The sequence below is a fragment of the Tenrec ecaudatus genome, chromosome 13 (genome assembly GCF_050624435.1).
Source record: "Tenrec ecaudatus isolate mTenEca1 chromosome 13, mTenEca1.hap1, whole genome shotgun sequence".
Classification (NCBI taxonomy): domain Eukaryota; kingdom Metazoa; phylum Chordata; class Mammalia; order Afrosoricida; family Tenrecidae; genus Tenrec; species Tenrec ecaudatus.
This window is the reverse complement of record NC_134542.1, coordinates 67,717,171-67,731,426: the sequence shown is the minus strand read 5'-3', so window position 1 is coordinate 67,731,426 and position 14,256 is coordinate 67,717,171. Positions and strand designations below refer to the sequence as shown.

The window sequence follows — 14,256 nt, the reverse complement described above, 5'->3', positions numbered from 1 at the left end:
GAGTGATAAGACAGGCAATAAATAAATGCCTATCAAAAATATATGGATTTTTCCAGTCAGTTGAGCAGACTACGGTGAAGCATAATATAACCAAACCAATACCCTTCCTTCCTACCAGGTGATTTCGTTACCATGAGATAAAACCTTTTATTCTAGAATTCTACATTTAGAAAATGTAAATTCACACATAAAATACTGAATTATAAAAAATTCAGTTGAAGTGATTTAATCAGCCAAATGGTGATTACCAGCTGCCTTTCAATTTTAGCTCTAAGAGAATGAAGAAAACAGTAGGGTTCTAAGTATCTGAGAAGAATCCTCAGTAGGAGAAGAGGAAGAAGAGAAAAAGGATCTTAATGAGCTAAACATCTTCATGACTCTGAAGAGGGAGTTCTGTCCAGCTGATAAGCAAAAATAGCAGGGTATGCATTATTGAGATTACTATAAGGAAATAAGTACCAAGAAGGGAAGTTAAAAAAATAAACAGTGGCTGCTTCAGGAGCATCGGTAAATGGTAGAAAATAGCTATTTTTAAAAATAAAACTTTAGCACTCTATTTTTATAAAAACAAAAATATTATTTTTAAAAGTAGAAGAATCATGGAACCAATTACCAAAAAATATGACACCGGAAACTCCTTGTAAATTTTACTATGAGGTATACCATTAGGTAAATTTTAAAAAGCAGAAGTATATCTGTCTATATCTGTTTATTCTCAACAACTTCACTTAAAAACTATGAAGGGAAAAAACCCTATGGAATATCTGTATTCTGGTATGTGTATATAAAGTTTTACTTCAAGTAATTTCCATTAATTAAAGTGGATACTTTAGAGATACTATAGAGATAAAGCTTGGGAATCATTCTCCAAACAAGCCACTTCTTATGTGAAAAGAAATGCAAATTTTTTTAAGTTGCTCCACTAAACCTTCAAGAAAATGTATAATCTAAAGCCATTTCCAATATATTGTGTCACCTGGCTTAACCATTAGTTTACAAATTGGCAAAAGCCAAAAAAGTTTAAGATTGTCTACAGCTACAAAAGATGCCAAATGTACTATGCAAATAAAACCTAAGTACAGCCTAACCAATTTTCAATCCATTGTGAATGGTTAATTAGAAACTAACAATACAAACAAAAAAAATCCCACAACCAATATTTTAACTAAAGATATACCCTGAAGTAATCCTTGCCATTTTTTAAAGGACAATGGAATTTTCCTGTCGATTGATTGCTTTGAGTAAACGTAAATTTTAGACTATATTGGGAACTTATATTGGGACAGTATGTACTTCTAAAGAACATGGAAAAGCTTAACTCTTATTAGGTGATCTAACTTCTACTATATTTTACTATTAAAAATCTATCAAAAATAGACTTGGTGAACATAAAAGGGAGTACAGTGGCTATAACTATTTTATTGCTCTTCATAATATAAAATGCCTATGAAATCACTAATAAACCCAATTCTGTAAAAATATCAAGAAATGTTCCAAAGCAAAGGAAATATAAAGTGAAAACATTCTTGATAATAGCTTTTTAAAAGCTGTACTTTTGACTAGATCTACAATTTTTTACCTGTAATTTTTAAGGACTTTGTAGAAGTGTGTTAATTTGAATAAAACTAAACTTTTGATAATCTGGTGCTACAGGGGCTACTAACGCTTACCTCAAGGGAACCAACCTACTGCAGATAAAGTCCCGTCACTTGCACAGTCCTTTCAGCTGCCTGCCAGTTGTCTCTGTGGAAGGGAAAGCCTGATGAGTGAGAGCCCTATGCCACTCCTGGGGAGTGTCAGGGTGCCTGCATGTAACTGCCCAGAGCTGTCCACCTGTAGTTCCAAGATGCCTTCAGGCAACACAGGACTTGAAAAGATGTCACCTTTGATGTTCCCTCTACGCTGAACAGCTAAACCAAATGTCCAAGAGTTACAGAGTGCTAAGAGCCTACTGGAATTATCATGGTGAAATTATCTACACCAAGTGAAGCAGAGCCAAGATTAAAATAGATCAAGTAAAAAAAGTTAACATTGACAGGGAAAACATACATAACACACATACATTAAAAAGCAGAACTCTATCATGCTCAAAGTGAACTATACCACAGATCTAAATGCCTATATAAAATCCCGTGTATTTTCTCAATGGGTAAGTGGACTGTGGTGGAGAAAGGGGGGTCCTCAGACTTTTTTAAAATATGTAAAGTGAAAACCCACAGTATGATTCCATAAGAAACCCTAAAATAAGGGAAAAAAACATATATCTCTACCACGGAAAATATACAACCCTTATTTTGGATCAAACAAGAAGGGAAGTATAACAATAATAGAAATTGTGAAACAAAGCATTTCAAAAACCACTTGCCTCTCATAGAACTTACGAATGAGTAACAATGATCTATTCAGAATATCTATACCACTAATGCACAAGTTCAGTTACATAACAGAGAAATTATTGTTTTCTCTTAACAATACAGTCTTCCATTTGAATGCTGTTTCAGAAGGCAGAACAAAATATTCCTACAAGAAATTAAAGGCATTAAATTTTAGTATGAGGAGTGAAAATTTAAAAACCATCACAGAAAACCTATTTGATGAGAAAAAGTGACTCCAGGTTTTACCTTAATAGCACTGTAGTTAGGATGAAATTATTTACCTCTGATTCTTTGTCACTTAAAGATCCCAAGCTTCCAAAACTGTGATTAGAGCTTTCATTATTGGTTGAGGCCTGTTTAAAAAATAAAGAGGCAAGAATTAGGAGCAATTTTTAGATAAACATTACAAAGTACATATCTATTTACATATGTAGAGAAAACAAAAAAAGTATGCTGTAAATATACATATTATCAAGTCAATGAAGTTCTACTATGTTTCAGGAATTGACTTCTGTTGGCTAATTTTCTTGAGACACCCAATTAAAAAGCACTAGAATTAGGCCATTCCTAAGAAGACCCCTAAAATTACTATCCATGTCTAAAATAATGCTTCAAGTATAAATATTGTGTTCAATTCCCTTCACAATCTTATCAGATTCCATCATATCCTACCTACACACACACACACACACACACACACACACACCTTTTATCTGTCTTCATATTAACAATTTATACAGAGTTTTTGTTTTGTTTTGGCATGGTCTTTTAAGAGGCTGACCATTTGTTGGTTTTTCTGGGAATCACCATTAAATCATTGTCATCCAAGAATGTCTAAACCACAGAGAGGCTGATCGTAGATGGCACATGAGTATGTAGGCAGTTCTGTTAATATACGTATACTTCCCCCTTCCACTTCAAGAATTCTATTGAAAGTTTGTAAGCTGGTCTGTAAATGGGTCTTAAGGAATTTCCCAAACTGATGACTCTGAGTTATCAATTTAATTAAGCAACAGTATTTAAATGTTTCCTACTTGCATGTTCAGTGTTATGCTGGGCACTGTGTAGGTCATTTTAAACAAAGAACAACACTTAACCTGGGTAAGATTTGAGTACCACCTTAGAGGAAAGATACAATTGAATTAAAGCAACATTATCAAACCTGAAACAAAAACACTGTCAACAGCACTTAAATGATCGATTACAAAGATTCTAGGCACAATAGAGATCTTGGAAAAGCTTTTACATTCCTTAATTCCCACACAAAAATGTGTAAAACTAGACAGTAACCAAAAGCCCACTAACAACATTTTCAGCAAAACTAGATTATAAGATATCCACATTCCCCATGAATTCCTCCCTCAAAGCAGTAACTCACCAACAACCACAAGACCTGCATGGTATCCTTAAGTATACAGAGGAAATAACTATCTGGATTATATAGAACTATAAGAAGTATACAAGGAAGAACTATATGGAAGAAATATGTCTGATATATCTGAGATTCCAAAATTAGTGATTCACCAAAACCAACAAGTCAATTTAAGTACAGAAGCTATTGAATAGTTTTTGCCCTTTTCAATGTAAGTTAGCTAGTATGAGTGTGTTGTCTTAATGTTCTCTGGTTCTAATATCCATTGCAATGGCTACACAGAACCCACACACAAAATTCATAATTAAAGAGTTTATTTTGGAAGTTAACCAACTGGTAATGCCAGTGAAAAATGCTCAAGGTGGTTGTTTATCATGACGTGTTCCAAAGTTCTTTCACGTGTACTAATACAATGCCTGACAAGGCATACCATTCTTCTGGACGTCTTCACACAAACAAAGGCTTTTCAGCTCAAGCTCCATGGGTCAGCAAATCCAGCTCCTTGAATTAAGTGCCCAGAGGCACCCCACTTGGGGTAAGCATCAGCCAGAAGGCACTAAGCTCTACTCCCTTGGGTTGGCAAGCCCATCTCTTCTGCAAACAAGTGCTTAGAGACATCCCATTTCAGTAGGCCAGTCTCCGGCACAAAAGCACTCTGTTTAACTTGCTCTGTTGGTTGGTTGGAAGGTTCACCATTCTGTTCCATGCACTCTCGGGCTCCTGGTTCTGGTGCTTGTTCTCTGATATTATGGCTGTCTTCTGGAAGTAAGAGGTTCACACCTATGGTCCAGAGGAAGCTCTCCAATCCTGGTTCAGGTTGATAAGAGCCTGTCTCCTGCTTCTCAGAGAGCTCATTTTACACACAGCAGGATGGCATTCCAGAGAATCCTGTTCAAAATTACTAACAGGTGAGTCTTATCAGTATCTTTCACCACCTTCTCACCTTCTTAACAAGCCCATGCAAGAAAAATAGAGTGGTGGGAGTTAACACTTTGGCTAAGTGGAGCCACATTAAATAATTCACTGCCCCTGCAGAGAGGAAAGTTCACAGTGATATTTCAGTAGGTTAGAACAGTGTAGCCTCTAGGAACTAATCCTACTCTAACAAAGCAAAAGGAAAGCCCACATGGCACAGTGTGGTGAGCTAAACTGCAGTGTCGATGGTTCAAACCCACCAGCTGCTCCCATCAGTTTCTTGGACCTCAAAAGAAGATTATTTTGTACTATAAGATTGCTTTAAATTGGAATGGGTTCAATACTATGGGATTGGCTTTTCTTACTGATTATGAGAACCACACAATGAGAAAGTATTGAAAAAGGATACAAAATTGCATATAAGTCAAACAAAGGATACAAAATTGCATATAAGTCAAATAAAACTAGGAAGGTGATGTCTAGAAAATATCAGACACCAAAAGGCACAATTTTGAAAAGCACTCAAAAACAAATGAGAAGGTTCCATGAGAAAAGCCATCCTGCAGCGTGCCTCCTTCTAAAAATTAGAAAAACTCCATTTCACATGAAGGTAAACACCAGAAAATAATACAATACACGAAAAACATGTAAATTAGATTTCAGACAGTGCTGTACAGCATCAAATCCAGTGAGCAACGCACATTGGTTAAAGAGACCCACATCAAGAAACAGTGAAAAAAATTAATTAGAGGAATATAGATTAATAGTCAGAAACCTCTTAGTGAAAAACAAATAGGCCACTTAGAAAGGATTCAAAATCGGAAAGACACTGGGCTTCTTAAAAGTAAACTTTCGAAGCGAGAAGGCAATAGAACAATGTCTTCAAAATTCTGAGAAAGTAGCTTCCATCTGAGAATCCTACACCTGAACAAACTAACAAACAATTAAGAGGAGAAGAAAAATGAAGTTCTGAGAAATACTTCCTATGTATTCTTTGTCAACTTGAGAGAATCTGCCAGATAATCCAACCCCCTCTTCCTTGCTTCCCCATGGGAAAAAAGAAAAGACAGATTAAGTTCAACACAGGCACATACAAAATAAATTTTCATGATGTTCAAGATGGGGAATCCCAGGATGACAAGTATCCAAGCATAATTAGAGTAATTAGCCTGAATAAGAACAGAGAAAAACGATCTTCAATCTTAAAATAGGACTTCAGTTCTGGTCAGTCATGGCTAACAGAGTAGCACCAGAATGGACCCAAATTTTAAAAATAGAGATAAACCAGAACTCTTAACAGAACCAACAACAATGAAAAAGTACCGGTCCAAGTCCTGCTGGAAATGTAACCTCCCTCTAGAAAACAAGGGCAACATGCACACCAAATCTCTTGATAGGGTGAGTGGAAAACTGGCTCCAAACTCAAAGATAGTGACTAACATGCCACTGTGAATGTGTTTCTTCTCTCCATAGTCCTGACAATTATTCATTGTCACCCAGCAGTCTGCTGAGGCTCGCTACACCTCTTTTAAGTTTTTCCATTCATGTTAAGTGTTCAAATCACCCCCGTTTTTAATGTTAGGTGCTTTGGTTTCTGTTAGTTGGCTAAAAATTGTTGACTGACTGATTCTAGTTTAAATTGGTCTTAAAATCAAACATCCTGCAGGGAATGTGCGGATGTGCTTTATACAATTGATGTATGTATATGTGTGGATTGTGATAAGAGTTGTATGAGCCCCTAATAAAATGTAAAAAAAAAAGGGGGGGGGGGGAAGAAAATGATTAGGGCAAAGAATGTACCGATGTGCTTTATACAATTGATGTATGTATATGTATGGATTGTGATGAGTTGTATGAGCCCCTAATAAAATGTTTTTTTAAAAAAATCAAACAATCCGTTAGCTTAGTTCAAAATGCCTGTCTTGAGCATTATGTTCTTTTAAAGAATTATCTGTATAGGGTAAGAACGATGGTGGTACTTCCAATAGAAGATGTTGCCGTCTGTTTCCGTTCAGATTTGCATTGGGATTGATGCAACAAGCAGTGGGTGTGATACCCTATGAGCTGGAATTGCAAACAGCAGTGGGTTTTGTTTTGTTTTATTCTACATGGGGGTCAAATTAACAACAGCAACATGAAAGTTTTGATAGGAATTTTAAGAGGCAGTGAGTTGATGTTAATGAAGGAAGACCAACTTAGAAAAGAAGGGTGGGATTGGTTGCATTTATGTCACTAAAATGTACATGTATGTATGAACTGTTGAATTGGTACATATTCATACAAACAACAAAGGACTTCAGGAAAGAATGGAAAGGATGTATTTTAAAATAATGGGAGATTTATAAGCTTCTAGTACAGATGATAAAAATATAGAAAACTAGAAGAAAAAATAAGACAAGTATTTATCACCTTTAGAGAAAACAGTTAGTTTAGAATTTTAAAAAACATATTAATGGAATCATATATGGCTCCAACAAAAAACCCCAATCAATCACACTACCATTGAGTCAATTCCAAATTATAGTGACACTCTAGGGCAGAGAACTGCCCCTGTAGGTTTCTAACACTGTAACTTTTTATGTATGTATGTATGTATGTATATATGTATGCATGCATGCATGTATGCAGCATGGTCACCTATGGTCCACGTGGAGGGAGCGAGAGAACGATTTAATGCTAGCCCGGGCCTTTTATATTATCTGGGGACATGCAAGCCCCCTAATTACAGGTGAGGACATACGTCACTAGAAGGGGCTGTCCTATGGGTAATACAGTAAATGAGAGGAGGGTGGTCTAGAGATATACACGCAATAGGAAGAGGAGGGATTGGGGATATACGTGTGACAAGATGGGCGGATCCTAGGTTTAGGATGGCAGCTTAACTTTGACCTATTCTCTGGGTCTCCATAGGAACCATTATCAGTAGGTGTAAACCCCACCTACTGGAACCAAATAGATGACTGCAGGCGTCCATTGTCTTTAACAGCAGGGAGTGGGGCCTGCCATATAGTCTGGCAATTGATCGCCCCACTGTAACTTTTTATGGTAGTAGAAAGTCTCATCTTTCTCCAACTAAGTGGCTGGGGATTTTGAACTGCTGACTTTGTAGTTTGGAGCCCAATGCATAACCCACTACAATACCAAGGCCCCTGTGATAAATTTGTGTATGTGTGTGGCGCTTACGTGCACGCGTGCTTGTGTGTGTGTGTAGATCAGCATTTGTTTGTTAGACCAACAATTCAAAATTTATTATGACTATCTATCTATATATATAGTCATAATATATTATTTAAATTAGGATAGGGGCTTCAGGAAGCTTGTGGAAAAACACCATTATCTTTTTTTTTAATCATTTTATTGGGGGCTCATACAATTCTTATCACAATCCATACACACAGCACCATTATCTTTTCATTCTATTTGTCCATGAACTTTTTGAAGCCCCCTCATGTTTCTCTAGGTAGTTGGATTGTTTTACAAAGTTAACTCTATTATAAACTGTTAATGTCAAGTTGATGGTCTGAAACGTAACCCCCCACTCAACTAACAACAAACAGTGAACTCTAAATGTTACCAAAGTTGATTTGCTGTGGCTACTACTAAAATAGACTATAGGATACTGAGGCCAGAGATCTTGTTCTATCTGCAAACCCAGAACAATAAGCAAGGTCTTACACATAATGAATACTTTAAATGTATGCATACTTAACTGGATTGATAGTCAGTTTTTATGATGTAGCCCTGCTGGATACTTAGCCTCATGAAAGGATCACTGGTGATATGGGTGCTATAGCAAAGTATGGTGAAGAAAGATGGTACCCCACTACTAGAAAGAATAGCATGTGATGTGGGTTCTTAAAGTTTGTCTTGAAACAAGCAGCCATCTAAGTGAGGTATCAGCTAAGCCCATATTGAAGAACCACACCAGCCTGTATAACCCCAAGATTATAAATGATAAAATCCAAGATCAGAGGAGCACCCAGTTTGCAGAAGGCTATGACTGGCTACCAAAGACCAAAATCTATTTGCATGTGGATTAATCCTCCACTGAATTCCATTAAATCATAGACCAGGGATATGAACACCATTGCCCTCAAACACAGTGGAGTACACCAGAAAGTGAGTTAAAACACATATCGGTAATTTAAACTTTCATACCTTATCATTTGTTTTCCCTTTCAACTCATTTTGTTCTAGTTATTATTTTCTGCTGTCTTTTGTAATGAGGTTTTTCTGTTTTATTTTGTTATTGTTGTTAAGAGTTTTTTGGGTATATTTTCTTTATATGAAATCTGTGATCGGTGTCTATTCTATAAAAGCAGAAACCACGCATAGTTTCTTAGGGAAGGAGTTTCTTAGGTAGGAAAGGCTGGGGTTAATGGAGCTAGTAACAGTAAGTACAAAATAGAAGAAAATGTTCTAAGATTTATTGTGATGGTGACTGCACAACTCTTTTTAATATATTCAAATGACTGCAAAAAAATAGAACACTGCTAGAAACTGAAAGTCATTAAAAAATAAAATTACTCTAACATTCAAATTAGAGGAAAATGGATATAATGACAAAAAAAGAAAATTAAGTGGAAGATGTATGTGTAGGAGGCCTACGATAAAAATAATGGGAGCTTCAGAAGAGTAAGAAAGTGTGGATTACGGAAAAATAACAATCAAAAATAAATATTATTTTTAAACTTCAATGATCTGAACAACGATATCTAGACAGAGAGAAGATATCTAAGCAGTGCTTACAGATTACTGATATGCTACAGGAACACAAAAGAAAGACATTCCTAAATTCACAAAGATCCAAAAATACATGACAGCATGTATTCTAAGAAATTTTTCACGGCAAAAGAAAATTAAATCAGAATCAAAATCAATAAAGAACATAAAGAATAACCAGTTCATTGTAAGAAGAAAAACTGGATCCCTATCAGTAGAACAAACCCTCAACAACAAAAAACACCCAAACTCACTGCCATCGAGTCAATTCTAATTTATAGTGACCCTATCAGCAAGTTTAACTAACTGCATTTGTTGAGTTTCTGACACTAAATCTTTAAGGGAGTCGATAGCTTCATATTTTCACCCATGGAGTGGCTCATAGTTTCAATTGCTGACCTTGTGGTGAGCAACCCAATTCAAACCCCACTATATGACACCAGGGTATCTACAACAGCCCTGTTTATTGTTAGGTGTCATCGAGTCTGTTCTAATAGCATCATTTGTACAACAGAACGAAACACAAGTCCTGCGTCAACCTCACAAATGTTCTCATATTTGAGCCCATTGTTGCAGTCACTGTATCAATCCACCTTGTCAAGGGTTTTCTTTGCATTGTTCCTCTACTTAACTAAACATGATGTCATTCTCTAGGGACTAGTCTTCTGATAACATGTCCAAAGTCTCACCGTGACCTTTGCCTCTACGGAGCATTCTGGTTATACTTCTTCCAAGTCAGATTAATTTGTACTTTTGGCAGTCCACCGTACTTGAAATATTCTTTGACACCAGCATAATTCAAATGCACCAGTGTTCCTTATTCGATGTCCAACTTTAACATGCATATGAAGTGACTGAAAATACCAAGGCTTGGGTCAGAGATATCTTAATCCTCAAAGTACCATCCTTCCTTTCAATACTTTCAAGATGTCTTGTGCAGCAGATTTACCCAGTGCAATGTATCAATCCATCTCTTGACTGCTACTTTCATGAGCCACAAACCCTAGATGGACCTAAATAGCTAATGTAACAGTAAAACTTCAATGAAATAAACACAGAATATTTCTGTAGCCCAGTGGTAGGGTTAAATGTTTAGTCCTATCCCCTTAGAGAAAGGTCACAAGGAAGAGAGAGTCAGTCTAGGTGCAGTACAGCACCATTGAAACATACAACTTTCCTCTAGTTCCTTAATGCTCCCCTCTACACCCCCCCCCCACTATCATGACCCTAATCTACCTTACAAATCCAGCCAGACCACAGCAAGTACACGAGGTACAGATAAGAGCTGGAAATGCAGGGAATCCAGGACCTAAAAACCCATCAGGGCCGATATTGAGAGTAGAGATACCAGGAGGGGATGGGGAAGGTGAGGGAAGAGAGGGGAAACGGATCACAATGATGTACATATAACCCCCTCCCAGGGGAAGGACAACAGAAAAGTGGGTGAAGAGAGACAATGGTCAGTGTAAGACATGAAATAATATCGTATATACTCAAGTATAAACCGGAACCAAATCAATAAAGAACATAAATAATAACTAGTTCATTGTAAGAAGAAAAACTAGATCCCTATTATAATGCAATTTTTGTGGTAAAATCAGGTGCCTTGGCTGATATTCAGGTCAGCTTACATTCAAGTACATACGGTAATAATAATTTATAGATTATCAAAGTTTCACAAGGGTGTGGGAGGGAGGGGAAAAATGAGGAGCTGATATCAAGGGCTCAAGTAGAAAGCAAATGTTTTGAAAATGATGGTGGCAACAAATTTACAAATGTGCTTGACACTATGTATGTATATATTATGAGAGCTGTGTGAGTCCCCAATGAAATGATTTTTTAAAAAAAGCTTAGTCCTTGAGGAGACCATTAGGATACAATGTCCCAATTTTAATATTTGAGTTTCTTTTTTAGGTAGTTCTCACATGAATATCAGTATGTCTGAACTTTCATTAATTTTAAAGCTCAAAGAACAAAAATACGATTTACTAAAATGCATTCTATCTTGCAATAACTGCCATGTTCAGAGAACCCTATCACAAATGTAAGATACATTATGGGATTTTACCGAGTTAAATATGCCTAGAAATATTTTATTTCGACACTCCAGGCATTACACTTCATCAATGCTCATAATTACTTCAAATTACACTAAAAAGTTAAGCAATAAGGAAACAAGAATAATGGCAATAAAGTAATCAGAAAACAGAAAAATGCTGATGAGGTAGGCAGACTAATTGCTTGCAAAGATGGCCACATCTTATCCCCCAACTTGTAAATATGTTACCTTACACTGTCGATGTGATAAGGGCAAAGGCTTTGAGATAAGGCCTGACTGTGTGGAGTTCCTCCAGTAGACCCACTCCTCCAGTAACCACCAATCCTTAAAACAATAAAGCATCTTTCCTGGAGAAGATGAGAGACACACAATATTGTTGGCTCTGAAGACAGAGCTATGAGCAAAGAAATATGGTCAACTGTCAGAAGTTGGACAAGAAAATCCTCCAGTGATGAACAGCCTGGCGAAGACTTTGTCCACTGAAAGCAGTGTCATAGCTCCTATCTACACAACTCTAAGCTAATAAATTGTGTTGGTTTAAGCAATTACATTTGCATGTGATTTATATCAATAGCAATACAAAAACAATAAAGATTGAATGGCTTAAATAAAAAACATAATAGTAGAGCAGCTGATGCCAGGGGCTTAAGTGGAAAGCAAATGTTTTGAGAATGACAAGGACAATGAATGTACAAATGTGCTTTACACAACTGATGTATGCATGGATTGTGATGAGTTGTATCAGCCCCTAATAAAATTATTAAATATATATATATATATAAGATAATAAAATAAATTGTCTTCCAGTTTTCTCCTGGTCTTACTCGAAGTATTGCTTCATCTTTCAAGAAGGTATTATTAAAGATTGAAGATTAGCATTTTTGTAGTCTAAATTTTGCTTTCAACAAATCCAACTGAAAATTCCAATATTTTCAATTCTCCCCCAGGATGACCAAGAGAAGAAAATGACAAGTACATCTGAGAACAGTTACATCAGAGGGAAAAACCCACCAAAATACTCTATACACTAAAACTTCAGAAGGTATTATCCTACATGAAGTTTAGAATCAATGAACTGAACAATTTACTTCTAAGGACAAAGGGGTAACATGCTACTCTCATCAAGTTAGAAATTCAAACAGAAGGACATCATTACATAACAGTCTACAAGAACTTGGGCCCATCTCTTGCTCAAAGGACACATGATAGTATTCCTTCACCTTTGATGATTATTTCACTCAGTTTATCAAGAGTATAACAGATGTAATGCAAGAAATGGTAAATTTTATTTAGAATAAAAAATAATAAAGAGCCCTATACAATGACTGATCCTATTATTCCTGTACAATGATAACGTGAATAAAGTTAATAGCCAACACAAAATAAGAGAAGTTATTTGTGTAAAACTAAAGCAATTAGTAGCATATGCCAGGAACACAGGGAAATCAGTTCAAAATGAAAGCAACCTAACAGAAGAGTAAGCAATAAATGTGACCAATTTAAATAATCCCCTAAAAGCTAATAAGCATATGAAGAAATATTCAAGATAATTAGTTGAAATTAAACAATTAGATACCATTTTATACACTGAACCATCAAATATGACGAATGTGGATAATGATAAGTATTTGCAAGGATGTGGGGATATGGAAATGCCCATGCATTCTGCTGAAACTGCAGATTAATACAACCATTCGAAAGAACAAACTTGTACTACTTAGTGACTATACGTCTATATTCACTTAATTGACGTTAATATAATTTCTAAGATCTAGCAATTCTGGCTTTTGAGAATACAGACAGAGCTTGGATTACTAACATCCAACTTACAGACAACTCTTACTTGCTCTTTAAAACAGTTCTGTCTTGGCCAGTGAAGCAAACAGGAACAGAATCAAAGTTTTATAACCTGGCAGATTTGGCACGGTTCCAAGAACAGGGGGGCAAAAAAACAAGAGGTGGAAGCCCTGGAATGGAAAACTTGGAAGTTGGAAGAAGTACAGTAAATCCTTTCAGGAGTCTGACGGTGAGAATGGAAAACTGGCAGGATTGCGGGACAGTAACATTCATTCAAAGTCATGCAGTTGAGCTACCATCTTTGAGCAGGGCACTGCCATATTTCAGGAGGTCCGCAATGCTTTGTATAGTGTTCAAAGCCCAAAGGCAAGTTATTTGGTTGTTAAGGAACATGTACACTTTCCTTCTCTAAGAAAGACTAAGTGTCTAGTATGGCTTCCATGTGTAATTTTGCCATGCTAGCTATCCTTCTCTGGTTCACCTTAACTTTAAAAAAATCTGGTCTGTTCATTGATACTTCCTAGGCAGAAGTGGTTTGAACCCAGTTAAAAGACACACACACACACACACACACATCCTGTTTTTGAAAATTATTTTTCAGGTTTACAGAGAATCTGACAGAAAGCTCCTATATATTTCCTCTTGTAGCTGGACTAAGAGTCCTGTAACTGTACTGGCCACTGTAGGCAACTACGGAGCTGGGATGAGAGTTAGCCTGTGTTTTATTAACCCATCAGAAGGATGAAGATACAACTTTTAAGACAACCTTGTCTCTTCTCATGTGGTCTGAGTTTTTATACTTCCATGATGTCAAATTTACTTGATAAACAGGTTCACTTTTTAACTCTTCATTAAAACCTCGAATACAGTTGTTTTTCTTTTTATCTTTATTCTAAAAGACAGTTAAGAACCTAGGCACTACCTATATAAGCAGTCCTAAAGAAATACCTACAAGATCCTTAAGTGGATAAGGACCAAGATTTTCCATGTAGTTTAAGTTTGTGGGAAGTTGAACC

The 14,256-nt window shown here is 36.3% G+C and overlaps 1 protein-coding gene across 1 annotated transcript in view; it reads right to left on the bottom strand.

Moving 5' to 3' along the window:
- The window catches only part of TLK1 (tousled like kinase 1), a 141,235-nt gene that overhangs the window by 74,763 nt on the left and 52,216 nt on the right, over positions 1-14,256 (bottom strand). Inside the window, exon 3 of the mRNA XM_075529353.1 lies at positions 2,657-2,728. Coding sequence (XP_075385468.1) covers positions 2,657-2,728 — 72 coding nt within the window. The remainder of the gene's footprint in view (positions 1-2,656; positions 2,729-14,256) is intronic.